We start from the raw sequence: 24471 nt of genomic DNA, 5'->3' as shown, positions 1-24471 counted from the left end.
CTTATAAATCATGTTTTTATTCTGACTTGTATAAAGTTTTGACTAATAACTTAAAAAATTATTTACATTTTGAGATTACAACAGAGAAAAAAAATTCAGGTAAAAGTAGGTTTGTATGTAAATTTTGCAATGTGGCACTAAATCCCCAAGTACAACCTGCCATGGATTCAGCACCAGAGGACACACAAACCCACAGAGCTCTCCAAAACTCATGTGATGATTCTGTGAAGCAAATCAGGTCCCTTTGCACTTCCACAGTGCATGTCTTCAGGCAAAGCAACCACTTGACTTTTCTCCACTGCTTTATAACAGCTGTAAAGAATCTATTCATAACAGGATATTAAATAAAATCAAAGGTAAATAATGGTTGGTACGACAAAAGCTATTGAGAGTACCCAGATTCCCCAAACTCTTCTGAAAATTAGCACCCAAACATCCAGATGACTTAAAAATGCAACACAGTTATGATCACAGTCATGTCTTACAGAATCTGGTAAGTGGGAAACAAATTTGTGAAGAAGAAGAAAGGGGCAGGATATTAGCAATTATCAAAAAATATTGGTTTGGTTGGGAAAAAAATATTGACTCCTGTCATAATTTCTTGATTAAATAACAACTTTGGGAATTTCCTTTAATCTGTTTGATAACAAAATTTCATTCATTTTGTGTCTGCAGGTCAGCTACCTTTTACAGAAACAGTGATATAGTAATGTTCACATTAACTGGTCAAGAAAAAGATTCTCCTTAGCAATACTTTCAGAGCAAGGAAATAACTTTGCTACTGAAAGTTCAAAACACTCAGTTATATTCTACCCACACGTGGCACATTGAATATGAAAGTTTATTTTATCTGCATGATTAAACCAAAAAGAGAAATGACAGTAACCACTGATTAATTTCTAAAATATTTCACAGAACTAAGACTGCAATAGTATAATTAGGCCAAACAAATTCAGTGATATTTTTAACAACTTCTGAATCATACTTTCTATCCCTAAAACAAAAGACAAAAACCCCCCACTAACTTTCAGAACAGAAGGTTGTAGCAATTTATCAATTCCCTGAGCAGCAGGGCAAAATAGTCAATTCAATTAAAGACCATGCACTAGACCAATTGTATTCCTGTTCCTTGTGGAGCAAAGGGCTCCAAGTGTCAACAAACTGGCAGTGAAAGAAGAGTCAATTGGTAAAAGACCAATTTCATTTGTTTTTAAACTGTTCACAGGAAACTTACAAAGCTGAAAATAGACCAATTTAATCCTCCTTTTCTGAAGTCCATTAACTGCTTTGTAGTAATCATTGCTTCTATGAAACTTTTTTTAAATTGTCAATTATTGCTCCTTCGTGACAAAGTCAGAGATAATTGAAAACACTCTTCATCCCCACTAATGTTTTCCTTCCACAGTTCTTCAGGATGGCTTGTAGGACACCTATGTGTCATATCATAAAAAGGATAATTTCAATTATTTAGTAAGATGTCACCATTGGATTCACTTCACTTTTGTTGTTAGAAATTGTTCACATCAAAAAAATGTTCACATCAAAAAGGAAAAAGAAATCAAAAAAAGAAAATTATATCACAGAAAACATAACAAAAGCACACCAAGTACAGCAGATGGGATGTATCTGCTTCCCCAAAGGAGGATCAAATCTGTCCAGAGAAGTGCTTATATAATTTCTTTTTAAAAATGTCTGGTTTCAGAGATTTTAGAAACTGCCTTTGCCACCTTTCCTTTTAGCTTATCTAAAGTATCTCCCACTGATATTTAGTCCCATTTGTTCTTCTTGCTCCCTTTCTCCACCTCCTTCCCCCATCATCACTCAAACCTGAGCTGCAGTATTACCCTTTTAAGTCTCCTTAACAGGTGAACTCACTTCAGTGTTGTCTCAAATCATTTTTTCTAAGCCTCTTTGCAATTTTTACTATCCTCTGAACTCTCAGGCTGAAACCAGGAACAGCTGAGTAGAGCAAAAGGACTGCTTTAAAAATTTTATTTCAAACACTGTTCTTCATGACAACTAATCCTGGTTTATGTCTTTGCATAGTTTTTCATTTTGTTCTCTTTGTATCCTGAGTTCTTCTTTGAACACTATTAATACAAGAGGTGTCAGCTTAGCAGTAGAATTTCTGAAATACAATATTACTTAGTATGATCATTTAAATAACTTGCTTTCACTATGTTGTAAGTTTTAAAAGCCTTTTAAAATCATAGCATTCACATTGTATATAATTAATAACAATTGAATCTTTCCCTTTAGAAACTCTGGAATTGTTATTGCAAAGATGTAGCATTTCCCATTAACTTCTTTCTGATAAAAAACATAATTAACCTTAGCATAACTAATATCATATTGTTAGTAAATTTTCACTACTGTATCTTCCATGATTATCAGTTTAAACTAAAAATACCAAAATAAAAAATCCCTTCCACCACAATTTGCTTCATTACACCACACTGACTGGGATTAAACAAAGGTAGTGTTTAAATATAACCAAAAAAACCTAACTAAACAGTTTAAAAAATAAGAGCAAGAATTTCAGCATAGGCTATTTCAGAAAAATAAAAATTCATAGACACAGTATTTTGCACATAGTGAATGCAACTGCAGTAACTCTATTTGTGGTCACAGAGACAGCATATGAGTGGACCTGAACAGAAACTGTTGATTAAACACCATGATATCATGCAATTTATCACTGTGAATGATAAACCATGCTAAAACATCCCACAAATGAGATGCCAGTTAATGATCTTAGTGAGTATTTGCAAACTCAGGAGTATAAATTCACACTGGTTCTCCTATGACAAAGCAACCACACATTGCAATTAGGCACTCAGATTTCACTGGTTTCTTAACTGATTCAATTCTATGATACTAGAATATAATTTGAATTTGTCACCTCAAACAAAATCAGCTTAATTGTTCTGATAATGTATTATTATTATTTTCATTATTGTTATTTAAATAGAAGTCCTGCCCCCTTTCCATCTGGCTACAACAGGAGTCGAATAAACAGCACTAAAGCAACTTCCTTGAACTACACCAGCCAAGTATAAAGAAAATACAAATGGAATGTAAGGCATCTCAGTGGAGTAACCAAAATTGTAACAGTAACAATGGTTACTGTGCAATTTCATTTTCTAACTGCAGAAGGATGTTTTGACAGACTAATAACTGTACCCTGCAGTGACATTCCACTAAAAGACTCAAGCGGAAGGTGAAGAGCCATTAGGGTGGCCAGGAGGGGAACAGAAAATGAATCTTAAGCACAAAGAACAGTTTGTTTAGGCAAAAAGGCTGACAAGGAATAGGATTACTATGTATAAATACAAAAAAAAAAAAGGAATATACCAGGAAGAATGAGGAGTTACTGATGTCAGAGACAATGGTTGCACAATAACAAACGTGTCTGAACAGAATGATTATCAACGGAAATAAAGGAATTGTGAAGCTATTTTAAGTTCAGATCATGAGGAAATCTGTTTTTTTAAACATATAGATGAGTTTGTGAAAACATTTGCCTAAATAGTTTCAGGTTTAACATATTCTGATAATGGAAAAGATTATCGTCAGCTCTGAGCCTACAAAGGTATTATGTCAGAAAAACACTTAATTGTTCCATGTTTGCAACACTTGAAGCCCAGCACATAAAGCTTATAGCTATAGTAATTCACTTTTTGTGAATTACTGATTATATCAGCAGTTAGTAAAAAAAGCAAAATTTATTTAATGAAAATATTAATAATGGAATAAAATTTTGGATAGAATAATATTTAGTATGCATGAAAACCAAGGAGTGAGAAGTTACTGTTTCTTTCACTTTCATAAATTACTTTAAACACATAATTTTAGACATTGTTTAGGTCCAAATAATGACTACAGAAAATGAATCAAAGACAAGCCAAAAGACCAAAAAAGACAAAGTACTGTCAAAAGAACAGGGTGATTATATCCACGTTCAAGATGTGTTCAAGTATCCCTTATCTATGTGAACTTTAAATAAAATTCAAAGGAAGTGGATGTAAGGAGGTGAGTATCAGTCTTTACAATGAAACCAAGATCCAAACACATCAGATTAGTGTAATTTTCCCAGCTCCTCAGGATGCCTCTTCTAGTTAGAATGTAGAAGTGAATTGATTACATTGCAAATAATACAGCTACAATTGATTTTTCTTTCCCACCACTTGCCTTACCACAGAAGAATTCAGCTAAAAAAGATTTTCAAAACAAATCAAGTTTTGCAGTTAATGCCCACAGAATATAAATGAGGGGTTATTAGGTAAAAAATAACAACAAAAAACCAAAGCAAAAATGCAATCACTTTACAGAAAAAGCATTATCAGCTTACAGTAGTTAATACAGCTATGATGTGAGTTAAATAGCTTTATACCTTTTCTAATGACTAAAGAGAGGGCAAAAGAAAAGGAAAAATCTATTCTTAGAGGTGCACGAGGGCCTTAACCACCAGAGTGCTGATAGATCTGTGACTTAGGCATGTTTGTTGTTGAATCCTCACCAAAGAGCTGACAAAAGCACTTCAGAATGTCACTGAATGCCTTCATTTTGCCATGGATGCAGTGACACATTTACACCATGCTCATGCTCAGGAGTGGAACAATAATGCATCCCTAATGAGAAAGCAGAGCCAAAAAGTTCCTTTTAATCCTTTCTCCACTGACATCTCACCTTCTACGCTGCAAAGTCTAACAGTAACAATAAAAAATGGTATATTTCTACCCTTATATTTCAGTTTAAATGCAGTTCTACACTCTTCTCCCTTTTTTATCCTTGCTGCTACTGAATAATATTCATAGAGTATTTTATGCTGGAAAACACTTCTAAGATGATTGAGTTGAACCATTAAGAGATGTACTCCATCCTTGCTCTTTCCAATCTCTGCTCTGGACACACAAGCATGGTCAAATTTTCAATCCAGGAATGTATATTTAATAAATCATGCCAAAAAGTGGGGGGAAAGGAGACTATCCAGATGTCATTTAAGAAATATTCTTTCTTTACAAAGGCAGATATAAATATTTGGCTCAAAATGCCCAACAGCTGAATAAATACCAAAAGAAACTGCATTTCTATTACACAACTTATTATTTAAAACATTACCTCAAATTTATAACTATTTTCATTATTTTTAAAGCCTAGGGGTTGGAGGGACTCTCAAGGAGAATGAAGTGAATTGCACTGAATTCCTGGTATTGATTTTAACTGCAAATTCATCAAACTCACATTTTACTATAGAGAGAAGTCATTAACTTTGAATGTTTTAAAGAGAGGGCAAAGAAAGGATGGGTAAGTTGCAGAGAAAATGGACTCAAGTCTTCTCAGAGGTGCACAGAATGGGGATTAGATAAAATGGACAGAACCTCCATCAGATGCAGGAAAGAAAATTACTAGACAAGGATCTGAGCAATCAGACTTTACTTTGAAGTTTGCCCTGATCTGAGCAGAGAGCTGGACCCGAGACCTTGAGAGGTTCATCCATAAACTGTTCTGTTTCCCAGAGTCAGAAATTCTGACATTTCCACTAGAGACAACTAAAACAAAACTTTTATCCATGAAGATTAGTAATTTCTGCAAACCTCTCAAATGTAGCAAAAAATTTCTCAGACCCTACCACTGAGAACAGAACAAAACCAAAATTACCTTAAATGAAAACAATTCAAAGCCTACACTAAGATGGTATTAGGAGACAAAGGAGTAATGATGATTCTGCACACATACAAACAGCTTTTATTTCACTCATTTGAGAATATCTGACAGCTTGAATGGGTTTTCACTACCTGGCCTCATAGTTAATATGGCAATTTTAACAAGACTGCAATCTGTAACAATGTCTGTCTGGTGTATTTTTCTTGTCACTGTAAGGAATAATAATAAAAAGAAAAGACAAGAAAGTAAAATAAGGACATCATGAAACAAAAACAAAAATGGAAGGAAAGAAAGAAACAAGATTCATCTTCCCCCATTTTTTGTGAAGGATGTTAATGAAAAGCTAGCAATGAAAGATGACAGCAATGAATAAAAATCACGTAAGATAAATAATAATGTAGGACTAGAATAGAAAAATCTAAGGCATGTGTTGGTCTAAAAATTCAATTTATCAGCTTTAAGAACATACGTGTTCCAAACAAGTATTCTACAACCAGCAGTTCTTACACATTTTCACAGGAGATTGCTGCACTGCAATTCATGTCTACATCTCCTTACCCATTCCTAAAAAATTCCCAGCAATATGAGTAACAGAACTTACAGTAATTCTGGATATTTTCCTGTTTCTACAAGTAAAGAGATTGTATTAATCCTTCTGACAAAATCCACAGTTTGAGTAACTAGAATAAAAATTCAGCATGGCACTTATTAAACTTTTAACTGATGTAAAATGTAATTGCAAATAGAAATTCACATTTGTACAAATGTGTTTCTAATGCAAGGCACAGCAAGATTCTTAGATCTTAGTTCTCTAGTGCTATTTAAAGCCTCTGTCAATAACTTGCAATAAAGCAACATCATCATTAATATGTTTTTATTTGACATGCTGAGGAAAGAGTGAAAATAACAGGTCACTTAAAATGCCATGTGTATAGGGGGATAAGGGAAAGGTAAGAGTAGTAAAACTGGAATTGGTAGTATAAATGTGGAATCAAAGAAAGAAGATCATTCTCAAGGATGTTATTCTGGACTTAGTGACATTAAAAAATATTTGGGGTTGTGGTAGATAGTCATTATATTCCCAATGCTGTGATGAAGGGCTGTGGTACTCCTGGGTATCAGAGGAAAATACTGAATGCAGCAAAAGGATGGATTTGAGTCACAAGAAGAAAGAGTAGGAATGATGGAGCTCAGGGTGCTCTGCTTCCCCCAGCAGCACAGTGTCCATGGGGGAGCTGCTGAAAACCCCCTTTTTCTGCCCCCTCAAGATCATCATTAACTCTGCATCCAAAACACAATCCAAGTGTGATCCAATCAAACTTGGAAAAGCACACCCAGTTCTGGCTCCCACAGCTCCCAAGGGTACTGAAACATTGGAGGGTTCAGAGAGAAGCAAAAAAAAAGGTGATAGAGTATATGGTATTTACAACAACTTCACACCCTTTATGGGAGGAAGCTCTTCCTTCTAGCACAAAATTATATTTCAAGAGTAGCCCTTGGAAAGCTACACTTACCACTAATCAAATATTTTTGAACTGTGGCAGTAATTGACAGTCAGAGCTATGTAGCAAAAATCAAGCGCACATCCACTTTTAAGAAATATTTTGGCTAAGACTGATTTTTTTTAGTATATGGTCTAATTTAAACTGCAATTAATTTATGAAAGCCTATGTCTTAGTTTATGTCTCATTTCAAATTATATGACCAAAACAGCCTCATCTGGATTTATCATCTATGAGATGTAACACCTAGGTAGCAATGAAATCAAGTGCTTACATGAAAAAGTAATGACAAGTGACTAATGTACTTAAAGCCAGATTTTAAAACAAGCAGATGACCTGCAAGCTCTCTACTCTCTTGCTTAATATGCTTATCTGGCTATCTTTGTGTGATAATTGTTTGTACTGTCTCCCTGAAGGCACAAAATATGTTTGTCTAATGTAGAACAAGCAGTTGATAGGTTTTCTCTTGGTTTTCTTCAAAATACATTAAATTAGCTTCCTGATAATAAAGAATTCAAGAGATTTTTTTTAATGGCATAATTATCACAATTTAAAGGTCCTTAAAGCATTTAAAAAAATACAATCAGCATTTCATAATAAAACCAAACAGAATCATGACCCCATCAACTTTTTTCCACAGTCTGAAGAAGTGAGTATTCACACTACAATCTAACAGAGAGCACAGCACCTCCTCAGAATTTATCAGCCACATTTGCAGGTCTGAGCTTGTCTTCTTGACAAACAAAGAGCTGGTGACTCTACTCAGTTTTGTACTGTTCCTTCTGCATTTCTCAGGAAAAGCATTTGTTGACTGTGACTTTCTCATGTGTTCACACTGGTTACTCAGTTCAATCCATATATGCATTAGTTACTCCACAAGGAACCACAGAGTGGCTTTGGTTGTTTTAATCCTGGAGTCTCACTGAGATGTTATTTCATCACAGAAATTACTACACTTGCCAAATGGCTCAGAGATTAATATCAAGTTAAAAAAAAAAAAAAATATCACTGCAAGAAAAATACCTTATGAATTTGGCAAAAACCCAAATTTAAAGATATAAGAAAACAGAAATCCTGTACATTACCCACATTTTTCTATAAAATCCTGATTACAGAGGGCAAGTAAGGTTGTATTAATCCTTCTGACAAAGAAGTTTCTGACAGATATGATAAACAGTTTGAAAATGTCTGTTCTCTCCCACCAGCTTCCTATTTCCATTCTGATCCCCTATGAGCCAAACATTTACTTTCAAATAATTCTGAAGCCACTGTGCATGACCTTTATAGGCTTCTGCAGTTCAACAAGGCATAGATGTTTTCTTCAGGGAGAATCTTAATATTTCAAAGTGTTTTTTTCTTGTTATTGAACAAAAGGCTTCTATACCCCACCATATGTTCCCACCTGAAATCTCAAGATGAATAATTGATTTATTTTTCTATGGCTAATCAAAAGTCCTGGAAAAAACATAAGCTATATGGAAGCAATTTTTTTCTATGGCATTCTAAATTTTCTAACTAAAATTTACTTTGGTAAGTCTATAGGGTGAAAACCATCAATATCTACTTGCTAAACATCATAGGGAGATAATTTTTATTAGCAAATACCATATCTACACATTCTATTGTGTTATACAGTCACCAGTAGATGATTCCTTGGTCTGCCAAGAAAAGAAAGCCCTCCACAACTGGCACATCAGTTACACAATTTCTTATCTCAGACATTTAAATTATACACCAATTAAAACTATGCATCACTGAGGACTAATTATCTCTTAATTACGTATTTTGGTTCCCTTAAATCATCAGCTGAACTATTAACAGGGCTTCTGCTGTCTCAGAAATACATCAACTATTTTAAATATTTACAGATATTCTGGTGGCTCATATTAGGCCTTTTTTAAGGTGCCTGGAAAAAGAAATGTACCAGGAAGAATAATGAATGAAATATTTACATTTATTGGAGTGGTGTGGAAGTTGGCATGATATGGTTGGCAACCTTGTTCTGGTATTTTTAAGATAAATGTTAATTATTTTAGCATTGTTTAAAGTAAAAAATGTATAATCTAATAATCAGGAAACACCTCCTCATTTCAGCAATACTTTAGGATTCACAGGAAGCATTTTGGAAAACGTTGTATTGGATTTGAGCACATCAAGTCTTTGGGGAATATTACAGAGCCTTGGGATTTATTCTCCACACAATTGACCTTACAATTTGAAGAAAATAAATTATAGATATTATAGATAGTCCATTTTCTAAGGCAAGAATAAGTAGGTTTCTGGTATTATATTTGATTGCCTAAGAAAGAGAAAAGTTACCATAATTACTGTAGCAGTCCCCGTTTGGGTAGTAATTTTCAAGTACTTTCTAAAATGCAATAATTGTACATGCAACAGATATACCTGTAATAACGTCACTATGACTGAGAATTTTAAGAATGGTTTTTAATGTGTTGAAAAACAGAACTGAGTTTAGCTTTAGATACTAGCAATGAAGGCAATTAAATTTTTCCTTCGTGCTGCTGTCCTGAATTCAATTTTAAAATTATTTTTAATCTCTCCACTTAAATGTTTTTTTTTTTTTTTCTAAAAATAAATATAGGACAAAAAGTCCATTGAATATATTTTAATCATATTTATAAAACAATATTATGGAAGATATAACACTGAATTTCCAGACTTTTTGCTAACAACCTAAATGCCATAAGCAGAAAGGTGATTAAATGAGCCACTTTGACAGAATATTGAAGCACAAATATATCATGAGCAGCCTTGTGGAGATCCTTGTTTCTTTAGATATACATTCTTTCCTTCTAATTTTCTGTATAATTTAATGCATATTCAATGAATAAAAGCTGACAAAATACTAAACACAACTATAACACAATTATAACACAACCTTCCTTCCAAGTCTCTTCCAAAGCACTGTAGTTTACTAAACCTCTTGTTATTTGGCTCACTTCATTCTTACATTCAGATGGGAACTTGCAATCTAGGTATCTCTGTTCATTATTATACTATTATTATTAATCCTGACTTTTCATAATGATCAATCATTCCTACTGCAAACTGTAACTACACACATATGTCCATTTTAGGCGATTCCTCAGTCATCTATAAATAAATCCACCCTGTTCTGCAGGTTGCCTACAATTCCTGTTATTTTTTCTGTACTGACAGAATTTCCTGCTCCTTGCAGGATTGTCACTAAATGATAGTTAAATGGATTTCCCAGGTTTTTGTTCTTGGTATACTACTTTCAAACCTATTTTAAAGAGGGATTTTACATTCACTGTAAGAAAACATGGAAGTCATTTTGGAAGTTAATGCATCCACTTCATCATCAATACCTGTTCAGTGTTTCAGGAATTATAGTGTCTCCATACATTGCTATATGCAGTTACTCAGCAGCCTCTATGAAAACCATTAAGGCACTTAGAAATTGAATTGTTCACCATAAATCATAGGGATTAAATTTAGGCATGCAATCACTGGTGGCACAGCTACAAACACAGCTACATGTGGATAAATACATATTTCCAAACAAAAGGTCCACAGTCATGACCTTAGCAAAATTCAGAAAGGCCTTAAAACCCAAAAAGATCTGAACTTTATTTGTTAATTTAGTTATAAGTGTTGTGATACTGATGTAACTTCTAATGTCAGTGACTGACAAGTTTTACTTCTTGGAGCTTTTACAACATGTAAGTCGCTCATGAATGTTAAAAATTCAAATGAAGTCCAAAGCAAAAACAAAAAAGCTGAAATAAATTATACTATACTGTAAATTTTATTACAAGGGTAGATATGCTTCTTGATTTACATTATATTCCTCCTTCAGTTGCTACATGGAGGCTATTAACAGGGGGAAAAAATCAATTCTGAAACAGAAGCCAGTGAACTGAAAGAACACCGAGTTCAGCTTAAAAAAAAAAAAAAATCACTGAAAGATTTACATATGAAGTAGTTTTGATTATTTGTTGTGCTACATACAAATAAAATGTAAATCTTTGCCATAATTCATTATTCTGTACTGGTATACAAACCAATACAGGGTGCCAAAGACAGTTTTTGGCAGAAACCACAGTGCAGAGAAAAACAGAATTCCAAGTAGGCCTGCTTAAAAATATTAAACTTTTTCAAAAACATCAGGGCATTCTACATGTACACCAACATCCTGTCTAGCTTCACTGCAACAGCAATTGTTTTGTGCTATGGAAACATGTTAGTTAACTATGCTATGTTCAAAAAATGTGTAACAAGATTTTTTTTTTTCCATTAAACACAAAGATAATTTTGCCAGACACTGCTTTGCTGCTGAGGCTGAACCTTACAATTTAAATTGACCCTCCTAATTAAAACTCAGACACTTGTGAATCTTTTATTTACAATTCAGGGAAGAAAGAAAATAACCAGTAGAACAGTTATTATTATCTCCAGATTCAGCTTTAAAATTGGTTGAGAATTTTGCTGCTCAGGCACAAGTTGAGATCAGACTTACAAGTTTGACAGTTATAAAGAGATATAGGAAAGGAAGAGATAAAGAGATAAAGGAAAGCAGCTGATCCTGAAGCAGGAATGTTACTGCTGTCCTTAGGGACAGTGTTCAGCCAAATAGCCAGGACAGCATTTTTAGGGCATTTGCTTTTTCATATGCAGTCACTGCTTTCCAGAATATGGGAGCAAATGATGGAAAAAAAGAAAATACATCTGTTACCAGCTTAAATGATAAAAATCCCTGGCCATAAAATTAGTTTCCTGAGACTGAAGAACATGTTGTGACTGCTGTTATTAATATTTGCATAGCTGTCAGAAGCCCAAGCTTTATGACTGCTTACTACTTCAGGGACCATTGACCACTATTTGAGGTGCTGGCTACACTCTGAGTTACTGCTTTTCAATAAATGTTACAGCCTTCAAATTCCATTACCACTGGAGTCTGAATTACATTGACTCTCAAAATAAAATAAAAATGAGCAGAAAAAAGTTATGGGGCTTTGTCATATATTCTGTTCAGAAATCCAGCCTGTTTTAAGGCAAGAGCATTTTCTCATGGAGTCCTGTTCAACTGATATATAAGACACAACACACCTAAAGGTTTAGGACTGTCAAAAACAGTTAAATGGAAGTGTGTAGGATAAATCACATCCTCTTACTTGGACACTTCTGTTAACATCTGTTAACAAAGATAATTTATACAGATTTCCCCTGAAAAGATGCAGAAACTACTGTTGTTTATGGAAGTCTCACCAGTTAAGTTTAAGGGGCTTTATCCAGCCTTATTTTTCAGCAACTCTGAATTACAGGAAATGGAGAAAAAGTGTGCTATAAGCTGTTGCAATAATTCAGCAGAGAAATATCCAAAATTTGTGTGCCAGTGTATAACTGTAACATAGTTTTTTGAGAAAAATCTGGCACCTGCCCATTTTACAGCCAGGTCAATAGACAATGGATTTATTTGTGGAAACAGCTCTAAGCTGAAGATGTCCTACATCACCACCTTTCTAATGACCCCTTATGTAACTATGCCATATTTTTGCTTCTTTCCTCGAGGAAGGAATTTTACAGCTAAACAAGATGCCTCTAGCATCAGGAAATTTGAATGCAGTGTTTTCCCCTGAGGGCTGCAGAGATCACCCAGCTGGGTGCCCATGGACAGAAGGGTGTTGGCTGATGGGAACCTGCACATTTCAATAAAGAGAGAACCAGTACAGCTGAAACTGAGAATTTCCTACACAGTTTTTATTTTTGGCAAGTAATTCACTGCTATCCAGTGCTGAAGAATTTGTATTCTGAGGTGATTGGGATCACCAGTGACAACAATGAAATGGGTCACTGTCTATCACAGACCAGTACACCTTAAAAAATTGTTTTTATTGACACCAATCATGACATATTCTTTTTCTAAAGCCAAGAAATCATATTTTTTAAGAAGATATTTTGTCTTAGTGCCACCAGGGATTTATTAGCATTTTGGAAAAAAAATCCAAGCTTGCTGAATAGGTAACATGAATAATAAAACTACCTGAGGAAGCAGCTGTGAGCCATTGATCCCAATAAACAATCACCTACTAGAATGGACAGTTTTTCCCTATAGTCATGAAAATCTTAGAGATAAATGAATGCAAAACCAGAGATAATATAGGTGACATTAACAGAAAAAGAACCTAAATATCTTGTATAATGAGGAGGGCTGTTTCTTTTCCTATAGAAAAAAAGCATAATAATTCCAATGTCCAAATCCTCCCAAGGAGAGATCCCAGAAATCTGAGCTCCAGTGCCAGCATTAACAGGAGGCACAGGAGCAGAGTGGTGAAATGCATACCAACAACACCATTGGTAATAACATCAAAAACACAACTTCAAATACCAGTTTAAAAGGAAGGTCACTAGTTCTGCCTCCTTAGGAACTCATGTTTTATATAGTGTATTCTTGAAGAGTTGTGATTAATAATGGAAATACAGAAGGACTGGTACTGAGACTGTACTTGAAAAATGCTCAGTGTGCTGGATTACTTAGTCCTCTACAAAAGCACTGTGCAAAAGGGATGTGCTAAATTTCATGTTGCTACCTTACTTATTAAATGAACAGAACAGCTCTTAAGGAGGCCACAATAATTTCCTCAGGTCTAACAGGATTAAATACAGCTCTCAGTACTGAGTTAACACAAAATATCAGGTTTTCTTTCCCAGCATGGTATGACCAGTGCAGTGTGGCCATTTCAGTGAAAAGGACTGCAATACAAATAGACAGATATCAACCACTTTTGCCTATTATGAAGGTGAAATCTGATATGATAAGAGATGAAGATGTAGAAGATCATAAATATTAGACCTCATTTAGTTCTGGCCCTGGAAACTTTAGCCTCTGGGTTGGAATAAACCATGACTTCCTTCTCTTAACCCAAAGTCACAGTAGGTTTCATACAATTCTAAAATTTCTACTACATGCAGAATTATAAACTTAGCATATAAAACAAAACTTATTTTCTCTGAAAAGCTCCCTGCTCCATTTATCATTTTAAGATGTTAACTAATGCTAGAGCACCACAACCAAGAAACATATACTGGTAATGTTAACTTCAGATACATTCTCAGTAAGGAACAAATTACAGCATAAAAAAGGCTGAGAGCTAAATAATAATCTTGTTCATTTAGGAAGGCATATACAGAGGGAAAAATTAAAATCCTAAACCTGCTTACCTAATTGGACCTTAGTGCACAAAACGGACTAATTTAATTTCTAGATGGAATAAGACTCTTCTGAAAAATTAGCAGGACAGGAGAGGAATGCAATAGTCAAGCACTACCACCTCTGAGGCAAAACTTTCTGGACTGGTAAATTTCTAAGTACCTCAAAAAGAAATGCAAAAAATAAACAACAGTGTAGCCATGGCAGACAATAAAAATTCTGATTAAAAAAAATAAAGAGAGAGGAAGGATGTAACCAATGATCAGGGATTCCCTTCCCTTCATCAGGGTGCTAAGCTGCAGTGGAAACAGCACAAGAAGGAGCTGAGATGTGCCAACATCTGACACAGAGCTCATGTCTCAGGAATGCATCACCTTAATAATGTTTGTTTTACAGTGATGGTACAGCCACCTTGCAGCAAAGGTGAGAGGAGATGCAATGCATTTACAGTTAAAATTGCTCCATGGATTTGTTTAAGAAGCCTGTTTGGCAGCTGAAGTTGTTCTATCCTTAGGAAGTGGGAAAGAGTGTAAAAACCACTCCTAATGTAAAGAGCAAAAGCAAGCAGTTAGTCTTCAGGGTTTGTTTGGATTTTCTAACAAACTGGTACACTCATGAATGTCAGCAAGCTGAACAAATTCATCTTTTGACATAGTTAACACATATTTACAATCACTGTTCAGTATGATGAAGACAATTCTAGATTTACTTAACACAGCAAAAACACTTCTCTGACAGTTTACTTAGAAATACATGCTTTGCTTTAATCCAGGACACTTTATCTCAAATATATTTATTTATTTATTTATTTATTTTAATTTACATATATTTATGTATATTTTCATATGGATATATAAAGTAAGGTTCTGTATTCTAGAAAAGTATGAAAGCTTTTTTCCCACTAAAATGGAAATTTTGTAGGATATTTGTATGGTTAACTGCAAAGTATTTTGAGCTTTTACTTGTTTCTGCCATAAATAATCAGGAATTAGGAAATTTTATTATCATTTTAACAGTTTAATTTTTAAGACTTAATTCTGAAGGGGTTTTATAGTCAAAAGCCATTCATCCACATAAGAAGCTCCTTCATTGATGCAGGGGATTCTGTCTTCACAAGTGCAGCCATAGTAATTAGAAGTATAAATATTGCTGGAATTTCACAGGCCAGGGAGGAATCATGATTGCATTGATTTTCTTGAGTCTGCTACTGCACAGTATCTCAGTACTCCAGAAAATACTGAATGAAATTGATTCCAATGAAGTCAAAGAACATAAATTCCAATAAAATACACTTGGTCTTAACTGAAGTCTGTGATATTGCAATCTGACACAGCCATTTAAAAAAAATCAGAGGCTCCAAACAGAGGATTACATTCAAGTACCCAGGCACACACAGATTTATATACCATTTTTTGTGTTTACATCTAAATGCTAAAGTTATATTACAGATAAACATGTATGTTCAACAATTTAAATTCAGATTTTAAAATTGACAGCCTGAAGTCTGACTCACTACTAAAAGCTAAAGCACAGAATTATGGAATGGTTTGGGCTGGAAGGACTTTAAAGATCACCTCCTTTCAACTCCCCTGCCATGGGCAGCAACACCTCCCTCAAGGCCACCCTGCTCAAAGCCCCAACCAGCTCAGCCTTAAAATCACTCTATGATTGCCATCAGAACATAATTATTATACACAGGAAATACAGCATGCAAATAACTATTTGTATACTATACAAATAGTTATTTGTATACTATATTTATATCCTATACTATACAAATATCTATTTGCATACTTTCTATATCAGTGAAATAATGAAATTCAATGTAAAGCTGAAATATAAACATGTCTAAAAGCACAAAGCAGTCACTAACCTGTATTTTGATTGGCCAGGAGAAATTGCTGACATAGACATAGAAAGTGATGTTTGGGTTGCTTCGAAAATTAAATTTTTCACAGGAAAAGCTATCTCTGTATTCCTTAATATTAACCTTGGAAACAACAGGAATTTCTTCACCAGATATTGTTCCAGCTAAAAAAAAATTAAAAACTTAGGTATAAATATAATTATTTGAGAAAAATATTAGTCATCATTAAAGATGAGAAGTCAATTTGCATAAGAAACATCATTTTTTAATTGTTTTGGTGTCTTCCCTCTAAAACAACTCCTTATTAGAGTTTACATGGCACATTAGGTATATTTAATATACATACAGAGAATTCACAGAAATTTTTACTTTGGTTTCAAAAAATTATATACAAATTGGAAAAGTGACAGAAGTAACATGAATTTTACAAGACAGTTATTATGGTCAGCTTAACAGATAATATGCTTTTCTCCATAATTTATGTTTCATTTCAATAAACAGCTCAATAAAACCTGAGAGTGTATTTGTCTACATCTTACATTTTTGCTGTCAAGTTCTAATTGCTCATGAAAGCGTTAATAATATAACTAGTAATAAACATTTATTAGTTTTTGCAACTAAATCAGTGACTGAGCTAAGTTAAAATAAAGGAATAAATAGAGTTTACTAACTCCATAGTATGATAAAGTGCTTCTGAAATGTGTTGATGGTGAAATTAATGAGTTTAAGAGAAACTTTGAACCTTCTTTTAAAAGATTCTTTTTTAATGATTTCATTTTAAGCATCATGCCTCTCCTTGGATGTGTTTTCAGAAAGTCAATAGAACCAATTCAGAAAAACTGTCTAAATTAAAACAAAGAAGAGTAATGGGGTTCAAAGTTGGAGAAAAAATAGATAAGCAGCTCCTTTTATCAGCATACACAGAAGAACTTTATTGTTTGATATCAATGTAAAGGTTAATAATTAAATTTTTAACTTGAACACTGAAACAAAGAAATAAAATCTCAGTCTCTGCAGTCGTTAAGGAAGCAATTTATCTTAATTAAAATCACAACATTTCATAACACTGTCATTTTAAAAATTTAAATATGCTACAAGCTTTTCCTACCAAAGTAATTTTAATTGAATAGGAGAGAAAGTCAACATATTAATGAAGCTTTATTCAGATTGCAAATTATCATCTGAGGTTTAAATAATATAATTAATAACAGCATAATGATAATGGCAAAAGAACACATTTGGCAAAGTTTTATTATCAAAATTAGCAACTAAGAGACAATCAGGTTAAAATAACTCAAAGGATCATGAAATCATTTGGGGAAAAATTCATCATAGCAAAATTCACTCTCACCTGTAGAACCAATAGACCATGTAATATTGAGGTTAAAGTTGTTTGATGCATTAATTGATATATCCAAATTTTTATTTGACTAGGGAAAAAAAAAAAAAGGAAAGTTAACAAAATATATCAGAATGTATTGCATGTAACTCTATTGCACATAACTTAATACAGCTTTTTAATCATTTTTCAGTTTTAATTTTAAACATAAATAGAAATGGTAATGATTCACTGCCAAAGGCAATTCTCTCTTCTGCTTTGGTAAGAACAGGCTACAATTTAACATATAAATACACCAGTTACACTTGTAGATTGTCCTAAGTATAACAAAATATTGTCTACATTCTAATCACAAGCCAAAAATTACTTTCCTCACCTAAAAAAGTTTTTTCAGCAGAAAGGTACACTCCTTCAATTCATCTCAGGAAGATACTAAAACTTGCTATTCATAGGAGCGGCAATAAAATAAACCAACTGATAATTTTTCAGAGTATTGATTAAGCTGAAGTATATCTACCATTTAGAAAGGGCTCTCAGTGAAGACACTGGACTAATTTTCCAGCTCTCAAAAAATATGAAATATCCCTAAAACCTTACAGACATTTTGAAAACTTTTAGTCAATGTCAAATACAATGGAAATCTTAATTCTGAGTATCTAAAACTTAACTAAAATTATTAACATTTTCTTACCTGTTCTGGATTTGCTATAAAATTTATGGCAGTGTGATGACGATCATCCTCTTGTAATAAGCTGAAGGTAAACTGATAATCGATCAAAAGGCTGTCTGTAAGCAAAACAAAAATTTAAAATAATAAATTAAAGTGTATACACATTAGTTCTATATTATGCAGGTACCAGAAGTTTAGCATTCACATTGATTTTAAAAGTCATGGAGAAATATACAAGCCAGAATTACTTACGTGCATTTCACTGTTTAAGTGTTTGCACTATAAAGTCTTGAAATTATTAAAAAGTAAGTTAACAAAACACAGAAAATTAAGAAAGAATAAATAAATGAAGAAACAAATTCTATCATGGAGTAAGAGCAGTGATTAGACATGAAACAGCCATTCTTCACAAAATAAATATTCAAAAATTTAAGTATTGTTAAAGCATTATGAAATTCCTAATTTCACTCTGAAATAATTATTCAATTACTAGGTTTAAAAAAATCTGGAAGAAGTTGTATCTACACTAAAATTATACAGTGAAAAAAGGCTTATTTATAGTAGTAAATAGGATTGCTAATAACTACATGGCACAATGGAACTTTGAAGAGAAATTATGTGACCATCAAGTGTTTCCTTTCTAAAGTGACAGAATTCTAAGACCTTTAGTTAAGTGGCAAGTGATACAAATTTTTCACACAAGTGAAACAAGGGATTGTTTAGTATTGCTAAAAAATTCTATTTTACTCCCCATTGGCTTCTGTTCTACACATTTTGTTTCACCCTGTGGATGGCTCAGAGGCTGCCAGGGAGCTCCCACCTGCTGCTCCATCTCCACTCACTCACAATCTGCTGGGCTGGCAGAGGTGCAGAGAGAGAAACAACCTTCAGATGATCCAAGACATGCCTACCCTTCCTAGGAGGAGCAGATAATTACTGGGACAAGCAGAAGTCTTGAGCTATCCCATTGTATTCCCAAAGCCAGAGGAAGGAGATTAACTCTTATTTGGGTCATAACTCAAGGAATGACTAAAATTAACTTTTCTGCAGGGGAAGGGGCAGAGGAAGACTTGACAGGATGAAGCAGGTTTACAGCACCTCCAAAATGTAAGGGAAAAAAAAAAAGTCACCAGGAATTACTGCTGTTGCAATTTATAAAGAGATTTATCTAGAATCCCAGCAGGAAATGTTCAGTGCAGAGAGTTAAAAATCAGCAGAGCCCTCAGAGATGTAAATTGTGATAGCAGATAAATAATCCCTGTGCAACAGACTGCTGTGAACCAGAGGTGGGCGTGGTGGATACATCTTGAATGCTCTGTTACATGGGCAGGTATCTTCATATCCAGCAAAATAAGTCTTCTAAATCTTTTACCATTACAGCTCCACAGGGATCAAAAGCTTCTATTTCTCCCCCTCTGACAGGAAATAAGCTGGTGACTTATAAGAGTACATGATTCTGATTATTATTTTATGCATGCTCAAATATGGCAAGTCATCTCTGGTGCTACAACCTAGTGAATAATTATAAAGCATTGTTTTGATCCCTGGCCTGCTTACATTTTGCTAGTCACCAACACCACACAAACTGTGTTACAAATAAAAATATGTGATCATAAAAACAAAATCAGTAAGTACAAAGAGAGTGAAAGATTAAGTCAAAGCAGAAGAAAAGCTGTGTCAGCCTTTTGTTGGATTCAATAGTTTGCTTACTGCTGACAATCACCTTTTCTGCACCAACACATCATGTGAAAAAATACATTCTGTTGTATCCTGTGGGAAGGCTGACATAGAAAAAAGAAAAAGCCCACTATATTATGTTAATAGTTAAAGAAAACCGTTTTGGTTTGGTTTTGTTTGGCGGGGGGGGGGGGGGGGGGTGTTGGGGTTTTTTTTTATAGTGAGTGTGGAAGAAAAAGTAGAAAATAAAGGTTCATGGAATCACAGAGTATCCTGAGTGTGAAGGAACCCACAAAGGAGTTACATGAAAGGAATTACCATAACATTCAAAGGTGAGAACTTCACTTTCTCTACTATTAGCCACTACAGTTCCATTATTCAAATAAGAATATGCTGATCTACATGTCTTAGCTAAGAAGTTTTGACCAGGTTTCTGCATGTTTATCAAGGCTAAAGATGAATAAATATGAAATTAAAAATGCTTCATTTATTTATTAATACTACTCTACACTTCTGTAGTGATGCAAATCTAATTAATAAATCTCATTGACTCTATTGTGCCATATCTCCATGCTTAACAATCAGATGACCATGGTAGCAGAACATATTTAAAGGTAACAGGACATGAAAAGGTGGCAAGTGGAGATTGACCTCCATTAAATGGATTAATAAACCCTTTAATAATCATGAGTAGAAAGGTGAAAAGGTTAGGAATAATGTATATATATGCTCAATTCCCTGATCTGGTCAACTTGGAGCTCCTCAAAATACAGGTGACTGCTTCAGCATGACTTTGCAAACAGGTTTATTGCGCAGGTGTGGCAGACCAGCACCACAGAAAGCACTCCTACAGAAATTCTGACTACACCAAGGGCTACAGGATGCAAGGAGCAGCATTGACAAGCCTGGAAAAGGTAGCATTGATTTGCTCATAAAACATGGAAAATTACCACTTAAATATGTCACAGTCTTCCTCTAAACTCAGATTGTGTCCTCCCAGAGATGCAGAGTGTCAGCCAAAAAACCAACAGTTGTATACAGATAATATCCCACCATTAAATTACATGGGGAACAGACATAGGACTCTTGTCTCCCAGTCATGGATGAACAGATTTTTTGCATAAAAGTTTTTTTTTTTAAAAAACAGATATTTATTTTTAAAACAACGTGACTTTTTTTTGTTTTGTTTTGTTTTTTGTTTTTAATTCCCCGGGGGTTTGCTGTTGGTGGTGGTGCTGTCGTTTTCTTGGCTTTTTTAATTTATATTTTACTTGTTAAAAGCCAACAAAGTATGAACTGATTTTTCAAGGAATTCAGGAAAGGTCCTTACACTTATAAAGGAGTTAAACTACACAGTACCACATAAATTTAGTACCTGTAACAAATCAGGATATTAATTCCACTTTTTCTTATTGCATTCTTACAATACAGTTGACAGTAAATTGTGAAGAACAGTAAGTCAGTTATGTGTATAGCCTCTTGTACCCAAGATATCCCAAAGATTTTTGTTGTGTTATTAATTCTCTATCTAATGGTTGATCCATTTGATCCTTCATTAATAGCAGCAAAGTTCAATAGTAAATCCACAACATTATCTCCTCTGTAGCACTCAAAAGCCTTGAACAACACAGCTTCAAGAGCAGCTCTGAGCCAACACAAGAACTTGCCTTGTGATTCTTCAGAGTAACCAAAGGATCTCTAAATTACACCAGTTCCACAGAGAGCTGCCACAGGACAAATCATTAAATCTCCACCTTGGCCATGGCCTGGGCACTGTAAAGCAGAAACACTTATCTCTCCAGAGACAGCTCTAATTCAGGGAAGGAACCCAAGGTGCATGACTTGAATGAAGCAGACAGCAGTGCCTAAGTGCACTTATGTGATTCAACAGCACAAATGAACTCAGGTGCAATTGGAAGAACTGACACTGAGCAACCATTCCTTCCCATCCTTCTGAGGACTGCAGAAGTTTGCTGAAGAAATTTCACAGAGTGGAGACAGGGTTCACAAAACTTCAAGGAAGATTTGCCTGCACCTATTCTTAAGGTGAAGATTCCAAATCTCTGAAAGTTTCTAAAGTTAGATTTTATTAGAATATAAATTAGTTGAACTAATTTAAGAAGAAATTCAGAGTAGAAATGAAAAGGGATCATAAAGAAGACTCTACCCATTGCACCCTGCTGCAGTTTCACTATCCTTCCTCACTCTCTCCATCTGTTTCATTCTGTAACTCAGGAGGCTCTTCCCCCACATGTATTCAGCAGCTCCCAGAGAAAATATCACCTCCCTCTCCTCCAGAAACCTCCACCTTCTGCAGACTGAAGCAGACAGAACAGCTTTCCTTCCTCCTGCCAAACCTCTTCCTGAATGTAATCCATGCCAATGCATCATAAGTGCACATTATGCACTAAGCACAAGCTAAGCACTTACACAGTACATCACAGCATATTTCCCAATTCATAATGCCATGCAGACTAGAGAACTTAGCCTCAAAAGCAGTACTATGACCTGTTCTGAATAACTAAATGTATAAGTAGCCAAATATACAATAACTAAGTGTAGCAATAGCTATTTAAAGTCCATTCAGTATATCCTGTTGATTTATACTGTTGTGTATATTTACAATCAGGAATTTGGAGAAGCCTATGATTCTACTCCATGTGAGTTTGTTTCTACTTTAAACCCTTATGAAGCCACAATAAGTAATTTCACCCTTTACATAAACAAATGAGACTTTTCATGTTTCTGTTTACTAAGACAGAGACACAACAAATCTGCTCAAGCAGGTGACTCAAGCATCAGCCAGACAGAATTTAAAACATCACATTCTAGCCTATAATCTATAAACTCCCTGAACTTTTATGTCTAAAGCTCCATGGGAAAAGTTTGTGAGGACATAGAAACGTCTCCACAAACTCAGAGCCCACAGCTCTGATCTAAACTCCCCAACCCAAAATACAGTTTATGAAATCCACAAGCTGGGAATTTTTGTACCAGGAGTCAGCCCAGAACAGTCTAATATCTGTTTCCAGGCATTTTGTTTCACTTACGTTAGAAATCATTGATTAAAGTGGGAAAAAACTGTTGGGAGACAGAACCAAAACACAATCCTGACATCAATGGTCAAATATTACAAAGACTTATGGTTATTGAGTTTTTTCACATCTCTATTTTGATTTTTTCAAAACCCTAGACTGCTTTCACAGTCAAAAAAAGTCATTAAAATCAATTCAAAATGCCAATAATGAGCATGTGTGAGAACATAACAATAATTAGGAGAAGAAAGATGTTTAATGAAAAGAGGAAAATAAATTTCAAAGCAATTTTTAAACCCTAGTAATGTTATTAATTTCAAAGAAACCTCTCTGTTTCACTATGAAAGGTCAATAACTTCTGATAAGGATAATATGGTTTAATATGAATGCTTTATACCCATATCAAAAAAAGAACAGACCAATTCCCATACTCAAACTTTTGTATTGGGAGAAAACTGATTTTTAAAATGACAGAATATTCCCAAAAGAACAGAGGCCAGACAGAAGTTTTTCAGTATTTCTAAAGCACCTCTAGAACTCTGTGAGAATATTTAATTACAATGGCAATTACTTTCTAAAAAGTTAATTAAATTGAATATGTTTAGTATAAATTAGTGATAAATTTATATATAAAAAGGTATGTTTCAGGGAAGTATTAAGACTGTAAAATGAACCACTACAAATCAAGGGTGCCTGTAAATTATTTTTGGGTGAGTGCTCCCCTAATGGGCAGCTATTCAACACTTTGTTCCATGTCCAGTACTCAGTGTTGGGCCCATGCCTCATTTACTACGTGCTACACAAGCCCTTTTCAAAAGATGGAATTAATTTCTAATGTGACTTTCTATAGTATTCATCACTATAATTTTCTAAGTTCTTCACAAAAGTTAATGAATTTGTTACAACATTACTGAAGATGAGAAGGCATTATGAGTGTCATTTTATAGGACAGGAAATGAAATAAAGAGACCAAGGACAAAACCACCTATTAAAAATGAGCAGCCAATTTGAAATACCTGGACTTTGATTTTTCATAATACTTAGAATTATATAATATTACATATGAACATTGTTATTGGGTAGCTCCTTCCACCATTCACTGTAATTCTTTTCACTTTTACAACGAAACAGGAAAGGAACACACATTCAACTTTCCATTACATTACCACTGATTCGTTCCTTGAAATTAATTCAGTGCATTGTGGAGTCAAAGTTCCTTGAGAATTGCTATATAGCAATATTATTAAAAACTGTGCAATTGTGCTCTAATAAAGAAGCAAATAAAAAATTATTGTGACAGCAACCTTCATTCTTCCACCATCCTGCGCCCACTGCCTATGCAGCATATTTCAATAAAGAGGGTTTATTAAGTAATTTAAGAATCAGGAGTAGATTCTAGAGAATCACTTCTGAGCTGTCTTTTACCTTTGAACAAATCATTCCAAGAGAGCATCTGAGTTCCCTGCATCTCTCAGCAGGAGGGAAGAATGAACCTGGGTTCCCAAAAAGGGAGCAAGAACAT

The 24471-nt window shown here is 34.3% G+C and overlaps 1 protein-coding gene across 4 annotated transcripts in view; it reads right to left on the bottom strand.

The window, feature by feature from the left end:
* ATRNL1 (attractin like 1) overlaps window positions 1-24471 on the bottom strand; it is a 431800-nt gene that overhangs the window by 234122 nt on the left and 173207 nt on the right. For all 4 annotated transcript variants that reach the window (XM_079312937.1, XM_079312939.1, XM_079312938.1 and 1 more), the window contains exons 22-24: window positions 18259-18353; window positions 17580-17658; window positions 16235-16392 (exon numbers count right to left, since the gene is read on the bottom strand). In XM_079312937.1, coding sequence (XP_079169063.1) covers window positions 16235-16392; window positions 17580-17658; window positions 18259-18353 — 332 coding nt within the window. The remainder of the gene's footprint in view (window positions 1-16234; window positions 16393-17579; window positions 17659-18258; window positions 18354-24471) is intronic.

Source organism: Erithacus rubecula (assembly GCF_903797595.1).
Source record: "Erithacus rubecula genome assembly, chromosome: 9".
NCBI lineage: Eukaryota > Metazoa > Chordata > Aves > Passeriformes > Muscicapidae > Erithacus > Erithacus rubecula.
The sequence above is the reverse complement of the archived record's forward strand: the minus strand, read 5'-3'. Positions and strand labels throughout refer to the sequence as shown.